This window comes from Erithacus rubecula, assembly GCF_903797595.1.
Source record: "Erithacus rubecula genome assembly, chromosome: 21".
Lineage (NCBI taxonomy): Eukaryota > Metazoa > Chordata > Aves > Passeriformes > Muscicapidae > Erithacus > Erithacus rubecula.
Window position 1 is genome coordinate 1,902,919 of NC_136673.1, and position 20,648 is coordinate 1,923,566.

General features: G+C 45.3%; 1 protein-coding gene and 1 long non-coding RNA gene across 2 annotated transcripts in view; one reads left to right on the plus strand and one right to left on the minus strand.

The window, feature by feature from the left end:
• The window catches only part of DAB2IP (DAB2 interacting protein), a 122,806-nt gene that overhangs the window by 92,416 nt on the left and 9,742 nt on the right, over positions 1 to 20,648 (minus strand). The window contains 1 exon segment of the mRNA XM_079324492.1: positions 15,171 to 15,274. Coding sequence (XP_079180618.1) covers positions 15,171 to 15,274 — 104 coding nt within the window.
• Positions 1,541 to 7,434, plus strand: LOC306811031. The gene is made up of 4 exons (XR_013776587.1): positions 1,541 to 4,644; positions 5,525 to 5,773; positions 5,856 to 5,940; positions 7,125 to 7,434. It is a non-coding gene; the product is annotated as an uncharacterized lncRNA (long non-coding RNA).

Sequence of the window (20,648 nt, forward strand, 5' to 3'; positions counted from 1 at the left end):
ACACTCACCCTATCAGCCCTACACTCATCCTTATCAACTCCCCATGCTCTTGTTCTCTGACTGGATCAGGCCCTGGCTGCCTCTGTGGACACTAGCCAATATTTGCTGTGAAGGGAAAATCTAAAATGCACGACTGGCCAAACACCTGATACCACCCTAAACTCCTCTGATGAGAAGGTTCTGGCCCAGGAATGAGAGTTTGGAGTTCCTTAACCACTGCCAGCCCACCTACAAATATGTTCTCATTTTATCAAGCCCCTTCTTCAGTCCAGAAATAGCTTTGAACTCTGGACAGGGCACTGATAAGGAAAAACCCAAATGCCTTCTGTAACCAATGGTGACATTTTTCTTCCTCAATTGTACATTTCACATTTCCACAACTGTTCCATGATTCGTGCAGGATCTGGAAATTAGAATTTAGGATTGCAGCAAGACATTACTTCCCTTCTGTTTCCCATTGTTTTTACATTTGTTGCCACCAGAAGGAGATCACACGGAGCCATTTTCTGTTTTCATTGCCAGATTCCTTGGGAGAATGAGATGTCAAAGATTTTAATGCTGATAAATTATGCTGCTATAGTGATACTTTGCACCTCCATAGTGCACACCAGAGATCAGAAAGCCTAATGTGTGAATTAATACCTTCTGTAATTTTTAGGTGGGGTAAGAAAAAAAGACAGAAATTTGTCTGTGAAAATACAAGAGAGAGATTCTGACCTGGGGTGTGACCGCCGAGCTTTCCTAGTGAGATCACAGGACATGATCATTTCTTCTTCATTTATGACTTTAAACAACATTTGATTCTGATCTCCAGACAAACAAGGCTAATCCCACCCTCTGAGCATTGCCTGCTCCTCTAGCTGAGCTGCATTCTTGGCAGCTCCAGCAATTAAAGTGCTGCCCTTTGCATGCATGTTCTTTAGACACTTTTAAGTTTCTATTGAGAGCTGTCTAGGGCAGAATTGTGTCTTCCTGTGTGTGGGCAGCATTCATCACCAGTGAAAATATCTCAGCAAAGAATAAACTAGTAACTGAGAAAGGTTTCATTCAGAAGTTAATAGTGTCTATGAAATGACAAAAAATAGAAATCTGCAGAGCCCAAGAATCCCTTCAGCTAGAATAAATCACGAAATATTCTTTACAATGGAGGCAGAGGTACCAGCTACATAAATTCATCCCTGCACAGCCTAAAGTCTGAGAAAGGGGAGATCTCTCAGGGTCTTTAGTGACAAGGAGAATGGCCCCATGCAATCCCTGAAAGCCCATGGAGCAAAGCGGCACAGAACTCATCAAGCCTGGCAAGACAAAGGGGTGAACCATGGAATCACAGAGTGATTTAGGGTGGGAGGACCCCAAACAGCAGCCAGTGCCACCCCTGCCATAGCAGGGACACCTCCCATGCTCCAGGGTGCTCCAAACCTTGGGGTGTCCAAGCCTGGCCTGGGACACTGCCAGGGGTCAGGGGCAGCCACAGCTGCTCTGGGAGCACAAGAGCTCCCACTGAGCACTGATTTCACTTTTCCAGTGCAAGGCTGTTGCTTTCCTTGCCGTGTTTCTGCTGCTTTGCCTCTGACATCTCCAGCCCAGAGTACAATTGCTCTAATCACAAGAGCTGACTGAAGTCAGAATAAAACACAAAGAACGAAGGCAGGAGAAAACAAAACAAATCCTTTTGAGGAATGGCTTAATCACAACCACAGCAACTCAGCTAAAACAGGATGGCACAATTCAAAACAGCACAATTAAATCTGCTGTGATTTGGGCTCCTTTTTACACATTTGACAAACCCAAAATCCAATGCCATTGTCTCACTGCAGACAGAGGAAGGTGGGACTCTCATTTAAATTTTTCTTCCTTACCAAATTTGGCATTTTTGATTACTCTAGAACTTGGAAATAATCTTATATTCTATTACAATGTTTGAATATTTTTGGTATTATAATAGTTTTAAAGCATATGTGCAAGCCCATCAGCACCATATGCCTTTGAGATGCAGGAACTGCAGAATTCCACATGCCCTGGGGCAACACAAAAAGAACTAGAAAGGAGAGAGAAAAAAGGAGGGGAACAAAACTGAGCAGAGTGTTAATGACAGCAAAATCTGGAGCTCCTGTTTTATTAAACATAAAGTAATGATGCAAGTCTTGTGTCTGGAGCTGACTCCCACACCAATAACATTCACTCTCAGTGAACCCACACGATAAAGTTATAAAGGTAAAAATTCAGCACCATGGAAACACAATAGAGATAAAATTTAAAAAATGATATATCAATAAATCAGGCTGCATGCCTCATGAGCAGCTTTCCTTGGAAGAGTCCTGGCAGCTCTCTGTGTTCTCTAAGCCAGGAAACCAGGGAGAGGCTGGGGCACTGGGAGGGCACTGGGAGGGCACTGGGAGGGCACTGGGAGGGCACTGGGAGGGAATGGTCAGACAGGTGCACAGACACAACCCTGGCTTCTGCTCTCACCCCAAACCCACACAGAACCCCTACAAACAGATCACAGCAACTACTCAACAGATGGGGTTATTTTTATAGTTCTTCCACATCTTTTTGTTTTAGTTCAAGCAAATCTCAACTCTGGGGGACATTAGGATTTTTTTCACTGCTCATAATGAGGAACCTGCTATAAATAAGTGTTTGCTGTGAGTACAAGTGTGCAATGCAGCCTTTCATCCCAGTCTCCACGTGTTCTGCAATGTCAGGGATAAGGTATAAAACTGGGAATAAATATTTTCTACCAGACCCATCCTTATCCTGGGCTTTACAATTTTTATTTATTTATAATTAATTTAATTCTGGAATTAGTTTGGGTTCTTTTCTACTCCTGCACAGCACATGGAAATACCCTCTTATTGAGGCTCCACTAAATGGATAATTAATATTTGTATTTGTGAAACAAGTCGAGCTGTGCCAACACTAAGCATCCTTTTATAGCCATAAATGTTCCAAACAAGTGATTTTACCCATTTCTACAATTACCAATGTTAGTCTTAGCTTTCAAAATAAAAGAGAAACCTTTTTGGGGGAGCATCTGATGCTGCCTCTTACCATGTTAAAGACATCTAATGCACATTTTTACTCTTCTCTCTGTAGAACACAACATCATTGAGCTACCCTAAGAATACAGAGCCCAAACCAACCCTGAGGGTGAGTTCAGGCACCATTTGTGTCTCTTGGAAGCCCAGGAAGAGAAATAATCCCCCAAGCACTCCCTGGCACTGAAGCAGGGCAGGAAGGGAATTTCTGTACAGCACTGACCTTTATGGATCAAATATTTTTCATTTGTTCAGTGTTAGAGGCACAGGGCTGGAAGTGTCTGTAGCCCCTCAAACACTTCATATATCATTTATTTCTGTCAGCTCTTTTTGATTTGAACTTTGGAGTTATAAGTTGCTTTGCTCTCCTGCAGCTCTGCTCCTGTCAGGTGTGATGAAGGGCTCTGCTCAGGTGACTGAGCACACGGCCTCTATGGAATTCTCTTCCCCAAAAAGTGCATTTCCAGGATGCACAAAGCCTGCATGGGGGCTGTTTTGAACTTGGCACGTGGGAGGCAGGAGAATGTCAACCTTGAGGCTGAAGACACCCCCAAACTTATGAGAAACCTGCAGAAACCTGCAGAAATGACACTTTTATCAACCAACTCCTCCAAGTTCTGTTTATATGGCAAAGCCCAGCTTGCTCTGAAGATTTGCCCAGTGCAATCCCGGGGGAAGGGAAAAGGAGAGCAACAGTCTCCCAAGGTCTGCATGGAGATGTGAACTTCAAAGCAAAACCAAAGGAGTTTATCCTCTCTGGACCTAGAAATGCACCCACAGGTGAACGTGTGTTCTCCTTCTGCACCCATGACTTTGTTTATGTGGGTGCAAAGTCCCTCTGTGTCTCTTTCTCCATTTAATTTGATAAATCTCAGGACTGCTCCTGTGAGCCCCAGAGGCAGAAGCAGATCAGATAATCATGGAATTATTAAGGTTGGAAAGACCTTTCACATCATCAAGTCCAGCTATCAACCCAGCCCCACCACCCTGCTCAGCACTGGGCCATGTCCCCAGGTGCCACATCCCCTTCCAGGGATGGTGACTCTGCCACTGCCCTGGGCACCTGTTCCAACACTGGGCAACCCTTTCCATGAAGAATTTTTCCCTAACATCTCATCAAAACCTCCCCTGATGTCTCACCAGGAGCAAGGAACCACCACCTGCTCTGACTGATTTTACCCTAAAACTTTATTAGGGATGAGGAAAGCCCTAGGGAGACAGAAGTGCTTTGGAATTAGGCTAAAGCCCAAAGGAATGACAAAACAGCTGCAAACCCATTGCATGGCCAGAGGTAACTGGCAATAAAACCTCCAGTCCTGCTGCTCCATGCTCTGTGCTCAGACTGGTGCTCTTGTTGGAGGATAAATGTGGAGATCAGCAGTCAGGATGATGAGAGGAGCTGTCTGGAGCCAGGCCACAGAGTAGCCCTGGATGTGAGCACCAGCTGGTGTTGTAAATGCTGCTTAGCAACACTGCCCTGCCACGGCCAGAGATGAACCACATCTGCAGTGCCACTGCAAACACTCGGCTCAGCCCCCCTGAAAAATCAGATGAAGATGCCCTGATGTCTCCCACGTCACCCAGGGGACAGTGTGGGTCTGGCCAGGTCAGGAAAACTGGAATTACATCAGATGAGAGGCACTGGGGGTTAATTATGGAGATGGCAAATCTCACACACGTGAGTGTCAGCAAATCACAGAGAAGCAGCAGTAACAGAACACATTAACACACAGCATCTCATCCCTTTCCCACCTCTGGCCAATCAAGAATTGCTGCTTGAGCTCCATTTTCATAGATTTTATCCATCTTATTGAAACTGCCTTGATGACAGGGTCTTCTCCCAGTGCCTTGGAGAAAGAATTCCATGGACTGGCAGCTCTCAGCTCAGGACACTCTCCCTGATATTTTCAGCTAACTACTTCTTTGCAGAATTTCACTCTATTCCTTTTCTGTTCTGGGAAGATTCCCTTCCCAGCCTTTGGTAAACAGAAACCTTGGGAAGCCTGAGTCTGGATTCTTCTCTTAGCACTGATGACTTCCATGGAACATGGACAGGGAACAGGTGGGACAATAATAAAGGATGAAGGAACTCAAGTGTCAGGAAGATCCAGACGACCACACTTTGGCAGTTGTTGTTATTCAGGGATCATCTGCTTCTTCAATTTGGATTCTTTTGTTCTCCTATTAAAACAAACCCACACTACTCTGGATTATTTGTTCCCAGCTCTGTAATTATCATATTGTCAACATTTCACATCCCAACAAGACAGATAAATATTCCTTGGGCAGGTAGGAGAAGGGTAATTGAGCAATCAGGGATGAAAGATGCAGAAACAGAGACACAGGGAGAATGCAAGCAACCTTGCAGAGCAAAGCCAGTGATTCACCCAAAGAGAGCAGAAGGGTCAGCCTGACCCAGGGCTGCCAAGCAAGGATGGCACCTGCAGGAGATCCCAGTGGGATGGAGCACTTTCCTTATTTAACAGGCACAAAGGAATCCCCAGCCCAGAGGACAAACTGCTGCATCCAAAACTCTGAACATCCTGCTCCAGGTCCCTTGGGGTTTTGCCAAGGGCTGAGGAACCCAGGAGCTTTCAAGAGCTGCACTTTGGAACAGTTTCTCTTCAGCTCCAGTGGGTCACTGCCCACTGGGCTCAGCACCATTACACCAGGTACAAAACCTGTCTAGGAATAGTTGACACCAACCATTGTGCCCTTCTATTTCAGGAAAAAAGGTATTTTTTTCATATAAAGCAGATTACTTCAATTCTTTCCCAGTCTTAGAAATGAGAATAATTTTAAAATTGTTTTTAAAAGGCAGTCCCCAGGCAGATCCATGCTTGAACAAGCTCACTGTCCAAGGAGGAAGAAAGCAGGGCAGGCTGGTGGAGGTGGAGAGCAGGTAGGAGATGCTGTCAGAACAGAGGTTTGGCAGGGCACAGGGGGAGGTGTGAAGGCAGAGCTGTCCAAGGGATTTGCTACACTGACTATCCCCAGATAAGCTGCAAAGCCAGGATTAATTCCCAAGTGCTCATTTCTATGCCAGCCCTCCAATCACCCACATACATTGCTCCTGGTGAAACAGGTATCAGAGCACTGAACACACAGGGGAGAGGAGAAAACCACTCCCATAAATCTCTTTACATTTCTGCTCCCTTTTAAACTCCTTTGGGTATGATGCAGAGTAAACTGGTCCATGAGTGTGTTTTATCCCTGCTTTCCCTACTCTGCATGGTCTTGGATGTCCTGCTGTGTCAGGCACCTCCCAAATCTCTTCCACCTGAAACCTCTGGGGCAGAGCAAGCACTGGAACCCCATTTTCCACAATATTGATGGCCAGCTCCAGGTCTGCAGCAAGGTACCAGCACCAAGCTGCCTCATTTTCACTGACAAATCTTGTGTGCTTTTAGTAACACATTTTCTACAAAACCAGCTGCCAAGCCAATAAATTTTAAAAAGCAGTTGGTAGATGATGTGTTTAGAGTAAAAAAAAATATTATTATCTTTTGAATGTAGGGATTCATTGTGTAATTTTGCAGTAAAAGTTACTCATTCAAATATGAAACTCATGTTCCAGGCAGATGCTCTTGGCTTCAAAAACTTTCCCCACATTTCTGCAGCTTAAATTGGAACATTTGTATTCAGCAATAATTACAGCTGCAATCAAACAAAAATGCTCACTTTTGTGAAGGTGTGGGGAATACCAACTGGAATTCAGATGATACATCAGCCCTGCATTTCCCCTATCTACCTCCCTAGACAACTCACTTCCCAGACATTGTGCAAATACTGAAGATGAAGTTCATTTATCCTCATCTCAGAATTTATGAAAATGACTATTTCAGTTTGATCCACCTCCTACTTACAGCTTTGGAAAAAGGGAGCAAAATTACAATGGAAGGACAAATATACCACACATATGACATTTCCAGAAGTACCAGCCTGGCTTTCATGATTTCTCCATCCTTCAGGACACACAGATCAGAAAGCTTTTTGATTAAGAAAGCTCAGAGAGAAATGAAAACCAAGGCAAGACTACTCCCTGCTCTTTTCCTCCACCTTTACTCCTTTCCTTTCCCTCCCCAGCTCGTACTTTGTGTCTGATTTTGGGCTGAGGTGCTGAGGAAGGTGATCTGAGGCAGCACAACTGACAATTCTCTTAAAACACTCCCATTGAAAGAGATAAACCGAAAAGAATATCCTTGAAGAACTGGAGCTAAAAGTTAAGTTCACTGCTAGTTTATCCCTCAAAATAATGAGACAGGCATTGCAAGTGACAGATCCTATTTTGGGGTCTTAGCAGTGACTATTTCTTGCCTAATTATTAGCAGTGGATTTACTATCTTTAAAGCAGAATTTTGTCACCTCGCAGGAGATTTCAATTCTACCAGGCAGATTTCAGATTCCTTGGCTATTTCTGACTTGGTTGCTAATTATCAAGGAAGGTTCCATTCCCAGAGGGCAGGGCCAGCACACTCACAGCCAGTGCCACACCAGCTGGGACACCCTTGTCCCCAGGAAGGGATATGAAGGTCTCCTCCTCCACCCCCTAAAAACAGCAAACAATTTTTTTCTTCTTGTGTCTAAATGGCCTCAGTGCAGGAGCAACCATCTCCCCTCACCTTTTCCATGGGACTCCTTGGGAAATGTAAATAAATTAACCTTAAGTTTAGCCAAGTAAAGTAACCCTAATGATGTACATCGTGGGAATGCCATGGAGATGACCTTGCCAGAGGAATGAAGGGAGGGGACAGGGACAGGGACAGGGACAGGTTACACTGCTCAGGGTGAATCCCCTCCTGCATGGAGCTGTTCAGGAAATAAAGACATGATTAGTTCTGGAGTTAATTTCCTCGGTGCTTTGAAAAACGTTGCAGGGAAGATATGATCCACTGTAATTATGGAGGAAGATAAAGACAAGAAAGTTTCTGGCAGAGAGCCAGGCCTGGGAACACCTGAGCACCTGAGGAAAAGCAGCAGAGCTTCCCCAGCTCCCTCTCACATTATCCCTGGTGCCTGAGCCATGAATATCACTGGCAAGAAGAGAGTGGGGAGGACAAACACAGCCTATTGCTCATCAGAGTGCAGAGCTGAGGAAAAGTGACAGCGTGCAGGAGAAAGGGAATCTTGTTTCCACGGCAACTAAAGTTTGAAAAAAGTATCTGGAAATCACTGTCATCTTCCCGAGTGTGCTGCACCCGAGCACAAGCCAGGCTCTTCCCCTGCAGGGTCTCTCCAGGAGAGCTGGAACCAGAGCTGCTGTTCCAGAGTCACCACCTGGAGAAAGCCTCACACGAGGCAGTGCCAGGAGATCTGCAGGGGAGGAAGAACCTCCAAAACAACTCCCAAATAATGCAGCCAAGGGCCACAAGCTCCTCCAGGTCTGTTAAAGCTCAGCCTCTTCCATGGGTGAGCAACAGGGACAAGGTCACATCTCTCCCATGGTTTCCTGTCACAGCACTGTCATTGCCACAGCCCACAGGTGCCCTGTGAACCATCTACAGTGGCAGACCAAGAAATGATGGCTCAAAAGATGTTCTGGCAATTAAGAACATTAAGAGAAAAAATCTGTCTCAGAAACAAAACTTGGTAGAAATGTACTGAAAACTGTTCAGGGTGAACTGTGGCAATGCCACAGATTCCTATGATTTCCAGTGCAGTGAATTCAGTATTTAAGCAAATACCAAATATCCCTGAGCTAAAGCAGCACAAATCCCCAAAGGGAGAAGTTCAGAGATGAAGGTCTTGATGCAGTGGGCACTCATGTTCCAGTCTCCAGGAGATTCAGATAATACCTTCCACTCTTTGTCTTGTTTTCTGAAAGCACAATGTCAGTGCCACTGAAAGAGGGAGAATGGAATGTGTTTATTATCCAGCCTTCCATATCTGCAGGACAATTCTTTATCTGTGACCCAGAAACAAATTAAAGGGATACTGTCATGTTGGATATTCTAATGGCCCTCTTTTCTCTGTGCTACCAGCAATGTGAGAGCTTTCAGTGCCCAGAGGTTTAAACAAATTGAAGCTTTTGTTTGTTTACTTTCTGCCTTTCATTCACTCCACAGAAATGAAACCAGTCAGGTCCATTTGCCTCCCTATCAATTAGTCCAGGCTGTTTGCACTTGAGTTTCTGGGGAAGAGACTGAAACACTATCATATTTTTTCTTGTAGTAGCTTTGAAAAGAACATTTCTGTTCAAATCATCCTCTGGAGATGGAAGTCTCTAAAGAATGGATATGGACCCAAGGATGTTGCTGAAAAATCCAGGGAGAATCTGAGATTGTTTCTCTGTCTTTGTGTGGGGAATTCAAACCAAAACACACCAGAGCACCTAAGTGTATATTGAATTGGTAAATTACCAAAATTAATTCCAAATTACCAAATAATTAATTAAACAAATTTAAAAAAAAGCCAAATAAACATGTTTTAAAGAGAAAAGGCCAGTCACCTGGCTGGTTCAAAGCACTTTCACCATTTATAGTGATGCCTTGAGCTGGTTTTGTTTCCTGTAAGATGATCATCAGCACAACTACACAGCCCCAACTGTTCCATACAGATTTTGAATGATAGGGAAAGTGGCACAATCTTCCCAGGCCTTAGTTTCCCATTTATTTTCAGGCATTATGGTAAATTGCAACCCCACAGTGCCTGCAAGCCTGAATTCATTCAGATTGGCAGAACACTTTAACAGCTCCAGATGAAAGGTGCTACAGAAGTGCCAAGTACTATCACTGTAATTATCATTCAATATACACTGATCAAAAGAATGAAATGTGAATTAGCATTTCCTATTAGCCCTACTTACTGCCTAAATGTTAAATATTCCTCCCATGGGCTCTCTCCATGAAAACACACAGGAGCTGTTGGTATTTCTCATCTGGCTACAACACTGCTTCCCCAGGAGTGGAGGAATGGAGGGATCTGAGGGGAGTCATAAAATCAGCAGAACAACACAGCAAAAACTTGCTCAGGCTTTCTGGGCACTTTGGAGCTGCTTTCTCACTCCTTCCCTTCTCATTCCTGGCACAAGGAATCTGTCTCAGTCCTGAGGATTTTCTGCTGTTCACCCCGGGACCCTGAGCCCTGCTGGGAGTCCTGGGTTCCAGCCCAGTGTCCTTGGAGGCTGAGAAAGTGCAAACATCTGGAATATCTGAACAAAGCCCATGGAATTGTGCCAGTTTATACCCTCTGCAGAGCCAGGGAACTTTCTGAAACACTTGTTTTCCCCTTTCCCACCCAAGAACTACACAGTATTTGATTTTATCTTCCCCAGAAGCTTCACACAGGAAGCAACAATGTGAGCTCTGCCCCAGTCCAGAGCACATTTCAGAGGTGTTGGGGCACAGAAATTCGGTGGTTTGTGCATTTCCCTCTCAGTGGAAGCTGCAGGTGAAGCCAGGGGCTCTGGGCACTGTGAGATCCTCACCAGCAGCACCAGGTCAGGTCCCATCCCCTCCTCCCTGCCCCACAGCAGAGCCAGCCCTGCCCCAGGAACCCTCTGCTGTCCAACCACCCCAGTGTGACAGCAATCAAAAGCCAGAACCCCACAAAAACTACAACAGGATCACTCACACTTCTATAGAGAAATGGGCTCCATGTGTGAATTAAGCTGTTGATGAGACCTTGTGCTCTTCTTTTCTCTAAAACTGTCCTTCAACAGCTGCAGGCTCTGACAAAGAGACCCCCCTGGAACACACTCTGTTCAAAAAGGGAAAAAATCCATAGCCTGCCTTGCTGAGCCCCTTTCAGTGAAGCAGGTCACAGCACCATGTCTTTTATCCTGTCATTCTTGTCTCCTGCTTGCTGCACATCATAAATCCTCAGTGGTTTGGACTGCAGCTCTGTGCTGAAATCTGACAGTCCCTCCTATCTCTGACCATGCTGCCTTCCAGTACTCCCCAACTGGAAATTCCAGGTTGACTTAAAAAAAAAAAATTCAAGATGCAAGGTCAGACTCAAAGAATTAAAAATATCTTTATAGTCAGGTTTACTTTCCAACCCCTGTGCTAGGGAGAATTCAGTAGTGGAAAAGATTCCCTTTTTCAAAATGAAATTTATCCTTCATACTTTAATGAGATTTTATCTTCTGTCTCATAAAGGACAAACAAAAATTAAAGATCAAAAAATACTCACAGATTTATGCTAATAAGATGACTTAGAAAAATAAGGCAGAAGGCTCTAATTTAAATAACAAGCAATTAGAAATTTGACAACATGAGGTGCTGGCAGAGAAAGTAAGAAAATCAAGGCATTTCTGCCCTAGGAACAAGGTCTTGGGAGTCCAGGTACCCACTTACTAATTTTCACACTACAGCATCAATTTGGAGAATATTTAATTCTCTTGAAACTGAGGAGGATTTCACAGAGGTAATTAGGAATAGCTTAGCTAGTGGTTAACACCAGGACTGGGAATTAGAAATGAAGAAATTCAGCTCAGGATGTATTTTTGGGCTTTGGAGCACGATCAAATTTCAGTTAGTTAATTTTTTGCTCCCTCAATTTTCCCAGCTGGAAAATGAGGGTGGTAAGAATGAAGCACCTTTGTGGAGAGCTTGGAAATCCATGCACAAAGGATGCTCAAGTACAAGGTCTGGGATACCTGACAAACCCCTGAGAGCCACAGGAGCCCTCCTGATCTCTGCCAAGCACCCTGCAAAGAACTGCACAGGCTCCAAATGGCCTCATTTTTCTTCCAACCCCTATAATGCTTCCAAGCATGTCCTGTTGCAGAAGTTCTGAGTGAAGTGACAGATACATTCTCCAAGTAATTTCCATATTTCTTGCTGCCACTATCACTGGGTACCCAAAGTCAGTTGCAGCTGACAGTTTAATGATAATGGCTTTATGTTTATATATCATCTGTGATAATGTTCCTATTCTCCTCAAATTCAATCCCTGCAAAAGGGGCACTTTAATGTATGCAGCCACAGGCCAAAATGACAGTAATTTTCCCTTTGAGCTGCAATGGTTTAGTAAACAATTACATTTCAATTAAAGAGGGGTGATCATGGCAAGGGAAATGCCATTCTCCTCTCCACGTAATACAGGAACATAAATTCTCCAAAGTCAAATCATTATAATATAATTTACATGACTTCTCTTCAGAAAAAAAAAAAAATTAAAATAGAAAATAGAGTGTATTATGCACAGGCAAAAACTTGGGAAAAAAATCCTTCAATATCTTGTCCACAGCAGTTTGAACTGGGATTCCATTATTTAGGATTATGTTCAGTGAAGAGGAATGGCAGAAGGGCTCTTCACTTTCATCTCTCCAGGAGTTTCCATTTACTGCCATTAGTATTTAATACTTCATTTATCAAGGATTAAAACCAGGATGGATGGAGGAATGCTGTAACAGTAGCTTATGATGGATCACTGCAAATTCAGCTGTGCACTGAGCCCAAACAGGCAGGAAAACTGCAGGAAAACAAGTGCATGTTGCAAGGAGAAGAAAAACTCTCTTTTGGTGTGGTTTTGAGGATTTTTGGAGCCAATGTGGCTTCAACCAGAAGAAGCACTGAAGTGTTTTTTTGGTGCTCCTGGAAAGCAAATTATTAATGTGAGAATTGAGGATTAAGGGGCTGGAGAAAGAAATCCTAAATTCCGACCAGTAAAAGACAGAATACAGGTTCTTCCTCGAGTTTTTTGGCAATTTGCACTTTGCTTGGCCTGGGATATTTTCCTACAAAATGAAGTAAATCGGGCTCTAACAGAATGAGTCAATAGATGGCAGTGCTTGATGGGATGGGAGTGAGTCCTCCCCAGGGAGCCTCAGCAAATGCTCCCCTGCAGGATGGGGACACTCAGGGATTTCATTTCCACTCAGCAGACTTTCCCAGCTTCTGGCCCCTGAGTTTAACAAAATACCCCAGAAATTTCAGGTTTAACCCATCTCACACCTCAAGCTATTGGGATTCAATGCAGAGAGGCAAAATATTTCTCTGGATTCTCCCAAAGCAAGGCTTTAACCATGGCCATGGAGAAGGGACAGGTTGTGTCTCCAGCCCTGCAGCATCACCGGCTGCTGCCAGTGTCCACTGAAGTGGAGACTAAAATAAATCTCAACAGGTTCAGGATCAGGGGCCTCAGCTCAGACACCACTTGGGTTGGAGCCTCAAATTTCTAATTCTGCATCAGCTCATTCAGAGCTCTGAGAGCTCTGATTGAAGACAGGGATTTCCAAGGAAAATAATTCTTGTACAGCATGAGATAACCAGGGCTAGAAGAGATTTTTCCAAGTTTAAGAAGCTTCATTAAAAATTTATTTTAGGAGAACGGGTAAGAACAGTTAAGTCACATATCAAGATACAGAAATCTTAAGACTTGATTTTCAAGGTTTATATTCTATAATTCAAAAACTACCAGGAGCTCTTGTTTTCAAAAACCACAATGCCCAATTATCTGTAACCTGCCTGGCAGACTTCTGTATGGGAAGGGAACTCCCAAAGGAAGTTCCTAAATTTCCACCCTACTTTGCTCTAGTTTTGAAATGAAAGAAAGCAACACTGCCAAAATAACTGAATCCAATGGTTCCTGAGCTTCCCAGGCCCTTGGAGACTCAACAGCAGAAGGATGGAGATGTCAGGGAAGAACAATCAGCTGTAAAATATGAAAAGCTTACAATTTCCAAACCTACAACAGCAGGCTCAAAAGTAATAATCCCATTACCACTAAACTAAGGCACTAATTACTATTCCCAGTGGCTGGAGTGGACTGACTGCTAATGTTCCTCTGGTTAATGAAGGAAGGTGAGGGGAATATATTTCTAAAGTCAGACATCTGCTGAAGGCTGGGCAGCAGCACCAACTGTACCAAATGAAGCCATTCATATTAATGCAGTGACACTCGGAGGGGGAGCAGGGGAGAAATGAGATGAGGGTGGATTTGAACTCAGAGAAGACAAATGTCATCCATTACCCGTGTGATGGCTGCCCTTATTTAATCCACACTGAGTAACAGAGCTGCTCAAAGCAAGGAACTGCATCCCACATCAGCTGTTCCACCACCAGGGGCTGACCTGCCCAAAGCTGGAATAGCTTCTCTAAACACCAAAAAAGCAGGATATATGCCAATGGAAAGGAATAAACAGCTCTTTATTTTCTTTGACTACAGGGACACTAAGAAAAATATTCCTATGTCTTGTGAAGAATCCAGATTTTCCCATCATGTTTTACCATTTTCACCAACCAGCAGTAGTTTTTTAAGGTTCAAGGATACTCATTTCACTGACATTGACAAGCTCTGATGGCTGGAAAAACAATTTCTAGAATAAAATAAACTCCTTGTCCAAACTGCTAATCATGACTCATTCGCCAGTGCAAACGTTCTCAGGTGAACTGGGTGTGCTCAGATTATTTTTTTTTTCAGATTGCACCATTGTCTTTCTTTTGAAATTCTGGTTCTGCCTCCCTGAGTTTGGTAAGCAGCAGCTGAGTCTGTAAAGAAGGTGTGGCCTGCAAAGAAAACCTACATGGAGCAAAGCTGAATAAAAATAGCTGTGTGCAATGAGAGGCAGCCCAGACCCCTGTGTGTGCAGGGAGTGGGGAGGGGAGTCTGAGCTCACACTCCTCACTCTGACTGGGACCCTGGGCAGTGACAGCCAGGGCTCAGCACTGACTGATCCCATTCCTGGGGTCAGTGGGCACAGCAGTGCCCTTCCCATGGAGCACCAACACCACTGTTAGTCACAGTAATGAACAACCAGTGGCATCTAAAGCACAGGGATTGAAGCCATGGAAGAAGTGGATGGCTCCTCCAGGCTCCTGCAGGGACAGGATCCCAGGCTCTGGGCAATCCCAGCTTGGCAGGTGTCCTGTGAATTAATGACAGGTTCCTCTAGAGGACAATTTCCCTCTGTAGGAGTGGGAGCACACACTGCACAGCTGCAGACAGGTGAATGCACACAGGAACACACTGCAGCAGCACTCACCAAGGAAACCTCTCCAGGAAACTCTCCCAGGTGGAGCTCCAGACTCCATCCAAGCCCTGCTGCTCTACCAGGACACCTCAGACAGCTGCTTGCTGCTAGCAGCACCTGAGAGCACCCATTTCCCCACCACAAATGAACAGAGTGTCCCACTCTGCCGGGGTGAGCGGTTCCTTCCCCGCAGCCCCCGGAGGACAGACACTGACCGTGACGCGGAAGGGCGCGGTGGCCGCGGGCTCCAGGCCGGGGCTCCTCTCCGCGATGCCGCCGGGCATGCTGCGCCTCTGCCCGCACCGCTCCGGGGGCGACTCTGCGGACACACAACACGGGACAGTCACCAACACAGCAGCACAGGACAGCCCAGCAGCCCCGCACGATGTGGAGTCTCCCCCGAGATGAACGAGCCACAACAACGACCCCATGGATTGCACTCGCACCCCCACGAGATGATTGGAACACATTCCACCAGCAGGACTTTCACCTTCAACAATTAGCATATTTTATACAACTGCAAGCTTCAGATGATGCCTGACAGGTTGGCATTATCGTTATTTCCAGTCTGCAGATGAGTAAACAGAAACTGTATTGAGATGAGTGAGAATTATATGCAAAGTACAGATCGGTGCACTCGTGGATTTGATCCTCCTCGGGGAAACTGCTAATGGGGTTAGAGGCACAGGATGCTTAAGTTACCTCTCTAATTCCTTTAGCAATTTGCTTTGGAACCAGAAAAAAATCATTAAATCCTGCTTTTGCTGAAGTATAAGATGAGGATAGGAATACTTACCTCCTTCCCCACTGGCAAGGAAGGGAGGGGGCTGAAAAGGCAAAATCAGCAGCTGTGCTCAACACTGAGGAGATTTAGAAAGATGTTAGGACAGTTCAGCTACAGCACTGTCAGGTGGTGTTTCTTCAGTTCACAAACCCTCTTTGAAAGCCCCATGGAACTCAGAAAATTTGATTTATTTCCAAGCTGCCATTCAGTGATGCTCAGACCTTGTAACAAGCTTCCCTTCCCAAAACCATCCCAAAGTCCTCCTTAGCCAAGCATTTCCATGGAGGTTGTCTCCTCAGCAAGGTTCTGCCCTTGCCAAAGCCTGACTGTAAGAAACAACTAACACCAGCAATCCCACCCAACAATTCCTGAGATGTCTCTTAAGCTATTCCTTGATTTCCACATAACCAGCCAGCTCCAACCAGCAACTCACTGCATTCCCAGCTCCAGCCAAACCTTCACCTGTCTGGGGCACTTTCTCTGCAGAAAGCTGCACTTTGAATCTCAAGCAGTAAAACCCTTTGGTGTCATCTCCTCTCAGAAGATTGAGGCTCCCACCCCATTCCTTTGAGCTTTCTTTTTTTTGTGGCTGTCATAAAGAAACTACTTGACTATAGCATTTTGAAAGTGAGCTCAAGATGACAACTGAAGAAGCTGCTTTGCATTTTCTTAATGACCGGAAAAATCAACTTTGTTTAAAGCATTTCTCACACACCTGGCTGGAAAACGGGAACAATGGCATGGTGTGAAAGGCAGCTAGAAGAAATTACTCTCACCAAGTGATCCCCAGCCCCAAACACTGCTCAGCACCGAAGGGAAAGGACCTGTACTGGGGTAACACCCCCCAACTTAGCTTCTACTTCATCATTAAAATATACCCCAAGCAGAGCCAGCAAACACATCAGTGTGACCCCAGCCCAAACTCAGAGCTGGCTTAGCACCTAAACCCTCCTATAATTATTAAACTTCAGGTTCATGAACTGTTTGGAGTCAGATCTCTATTTTAGCTTTGTTTAAGCACTGTGGGGTTCACTGCAGGAGAGACATGTTACAAAACCCTCTGTAAGAAACCAGAAATAACCAGAAGGAGGGGTGGGTGTGGGTGTTGGGGGGGATGTGGGGGGAGCTGTTTGTTTTAAAGGTTAATAAAAATAGCTTACAGGTAAATTAGTAACTCCAGGAATGTACAGAACAGCTTCACATGGTGAGCAGTATGAATATATAAAGGTTTAAGTGCCCTTTTTAGTCCTTCAGGGCTGGAGGCACCATCCCAGGCTGGGTCACTCTGCCCAGGGCCTGGCATCAGCCACGCTGCCACAGCAAGCCCAGAGCAGTGGAAAAGGGCACTGTAAGCCAGTAATAAAAACTCTCCATAATCACTAGAAACTGAGAAAGAAATATCTTAATTTGCAGCAGAAGATATTTGGGTTAGGCACTGGAAACATTCCCATCTTGCCATGGACAGTTACACACTGGAACTGATGGCCCAGAGAGGGAGAGCTCTCCCTGCCCAGGGAGGTGCAGGGACAGTGAACCTTGGCTTGTTCCTTCCTTCCCTCCCCTCTCCAGGCAGACAGACACCAAACAGCTCCTGAAATTCCTTCCAGCCTTATTTTCTGCGATTTCTGTCAAATTTGCCCACTTGTGCATAAAACAAGCAAGCTACAAGAGATCAGATTCAGTGTCTGATTTCAGCCTTTTCCTCCCAACCTCTCTGGACAGACTCTGTGGCAGTTCTGTGTCACCTCTCAATAGCACAGAGGGCCCAGAGTTCTTCCACATTATACAACACAGGAGAGACAGAAACACACAACAGGGCTTCCTGCTTTCCCAAATATTTACAGAAGGCTGCAATGGTTTGGGTTTGCTCCTGTGCAGAGTTAGATCTTCAAAGAGAAATTTCCTTGAACTTATCAAGGCCCTGAAAGCTCTCCCAGGTTATCCCCACATTGCTGGCTGTGGAAGGCACCAGGAGGTTTTTAGGTTGAACATATCCCACTGCCAAGAAGACACACAGCACTGCAAACACTGCACATTAATTTAGGGCCTCAGGCTTATGAGTATTTCTGAAACTCTTTCTGTACAGTAATAAACACATTTAGTTTGTTAACTAATTCAAGGAACTGGAACTGACAGAACAATCAATCCTCACTCCACTCTTCCATGCCTGTTTTTCATGCTATGGAGTCATTATGGAGCAGCACAGCAATTCCTCCAGGGCAGCAGCAGAACAGGCTGTGAGCAGCTCCTGGCACCCAAACTTCTGTTTAACCCACTCAACATCATTGCCTCCTTTGAGTCCACTTCTCAGACACTGCTCCAAGCAGGTTGTTATGTGAAACAAACACACAAACCACTGTCACTACAGTTTACTTTTCACTTGGCAAGTGAGGTGTTCTTCCATTTGCATTACCTGCTCCTGTGAATCCCAACTAGCCCAACAGATCATCAGGATTACGCCCTCATTATGAAGAATAAAACACATTAACTCCTGTTTGTTCATCTCTCTTCACACTTCCCCCTGTCACACAATTCCAGGATCAGCCAGTGGAAGAGGCAGCGTGAACAAAAGCAAAGGGAGGCCGCTGGAAGGAACAACAACAAGCAGGCGCTTCCCAGCAAGTTGGTTCCTGGTAAGAACCTGCTCCATCTCAAGAAAGGGAGATCCAACCTGAGCGCTGGGGGAGAAGTCAGCGAGGCGAAAGCTGCGCCTGAACTCACCAGAAGGAAGGCGTGCTGGCGAGCAGCGCTCATGCCATGGCACTGGGAAGGAGCCGGGAGGGAGAGGAGGAGAGGTGATGACTTCATCAGAGGCAGCAGGGAGAGAGGAATGAGTGGAATGCCCGAGCAGGGACGCGCGGCAGGAGCGCAGGTGCTGCTGCCACCGCCGGCACCTGCCTGTGGAGGGGCGGCTCTGGAGCGCAACAAAACTTCACCGGATCGTCTGCAGGTGACGAGAAAGCTCCGAGCCCTCCAGAACTTAGAGCCCTGCGGAGGTGAGGCTGCTCCGAGCTCGGCACTGAGCGGGCCGGGCTCCTCCTGCCCGTCCTGCCCCGCTGGCACTGCCCGACATCGCTGTGCCCCAGCGCTGCCAGGGTGGAGTTTCTGCGAAACCAGCGCGAACAGGAATTACCGGTCTCCTGCTCATACAATTACAGCCCGTGAATTAATTTTATTGCTTAATGAATTTAGGTGTTATTCCTCTAATTTCTGCATTATCTAATAAGTTCTTATTACAAACCCAGGAGAGGAGGAGGCACGGTGACAGTGATTTAACATGGCTCACGGTAGCATTTACGAATTAAGAACAATCCCTGGAGAACAGGTATCTATAGTGTCTGATTCCACATCCCCAGGAGAGGCTGCAGAAAAATCTACATTTCAGACAGCTTTGGGTGGCCACAGGAGCTCAGAAAAAAATTAGATCTTTAGTTGGAATCCAAATGGGGATTTAGAAGGAAATACAGGCACTTTTAAAAAGCGGAACAGACAAGGACAGAAAATAAACACTGTGCTGAGCCAACTTTCCTCTTCACAAGGCGTGAAGAACTTTGAGAGGGAAGCAGAGATGCCAAAACATCTGATTTCCAGTGGCAAAGGAACTGTGAGAAGTTATTAAAGCCCTTCCTGCTCCCACCAGCTGGCCCAGGAATGCAGCTGCAGGGCCACCTTTGTGGTTCAGTTACCTGCAGAAGTGTTTATTGAATGTATCACCCTGAGCCCTGCAGATCCACAGCGAATTCCAGCTGATCCCTTACAGCAATATTAGAACCATTCAAAATTAATTAAAAGCCAAAGCTTTGTTAAGCAATAAAATAGCTTTTGAAATGAAAGTGGTCATGAAGCAGAAGTTGAGGGCAGGTGCTGGTGCCCTCTGAACAAGCAGACTCCTCTGAAAGCAGAGCTAATGAACTCAGAGAGGTGTTCTCCAGGCTAAGGGAAGTCGTGCCACCCTGACTTCTTATGTTAGAATAAAATTATCTCTTTTTGCATTTTAGAATCTCTGGCTTATACATTTATAAACTTCCATAAAGCCCAGCAATTCCCCTGGCTGTACCCACAACTCTTCCACGTCTGAATCTCTGATTTCCTCCCCACTCATTTCATGCTGCAAGCAGAAATAGTTTCACATTTTCTCATGCTCTCATGACCTTTCCAGACAATTAAGGACACTGTTTACAGAACTACAGCTTGTAAAAACCCTTCTCCCTTATCTAATTGTTTACATACAGAACAAAAAAATAAATTGGGATCACTACTTGCCTTCTGGGCTACACTCTGCCACAACATACTTCAAATCAAACAACTGAGTCTATGCCTGTAGTTAATGCTCCCCAGGGTGTCTACACCAAACTGACCCAGCTTCTTACCAGAACTTTTGTTTTCCACACAGGTGAATTCAATGGTACCAAAGCACCACATTCAGTGGGTCTCTGATAACTGTGCCCTTGCCTGAAAGCAGCAAAAGGCACCTGAAGCAGCACTTAGAGCCACACAATTCTCTGCAGCTCCAAGAACGGTGGCTGGGACAGTTGTGTGTATTGAAGAGTGTTGTTAGAAGTGGCTGGAATACAGAAAACAAATCCCAGAAAACACCAGAACACACTGGGTTCCCTCAGCTAAAATCTGTTGCCATCTTCTCTCAAAGTGGGACTTAGAACTCCTGAAAGAAGAGCTTTTCCATTGTTAAATAATAATTTGGAGTGACACTGACCTTCGCCATGGCACGCTGTGCACTTTAATGGATCTCCCTCATCTCTGTGTCAGGCTCCTGGATATCATGGATTTAATATTCCTCATTCTGCCCCTGAGCCAGTGCTATTAATGGCTCTTCAATCTAGTACTGAAAAAAGCTCTGCTATTTTTCTGAGTACTTGATATGTATCTATCCCTCGATTTTCCCTATTAC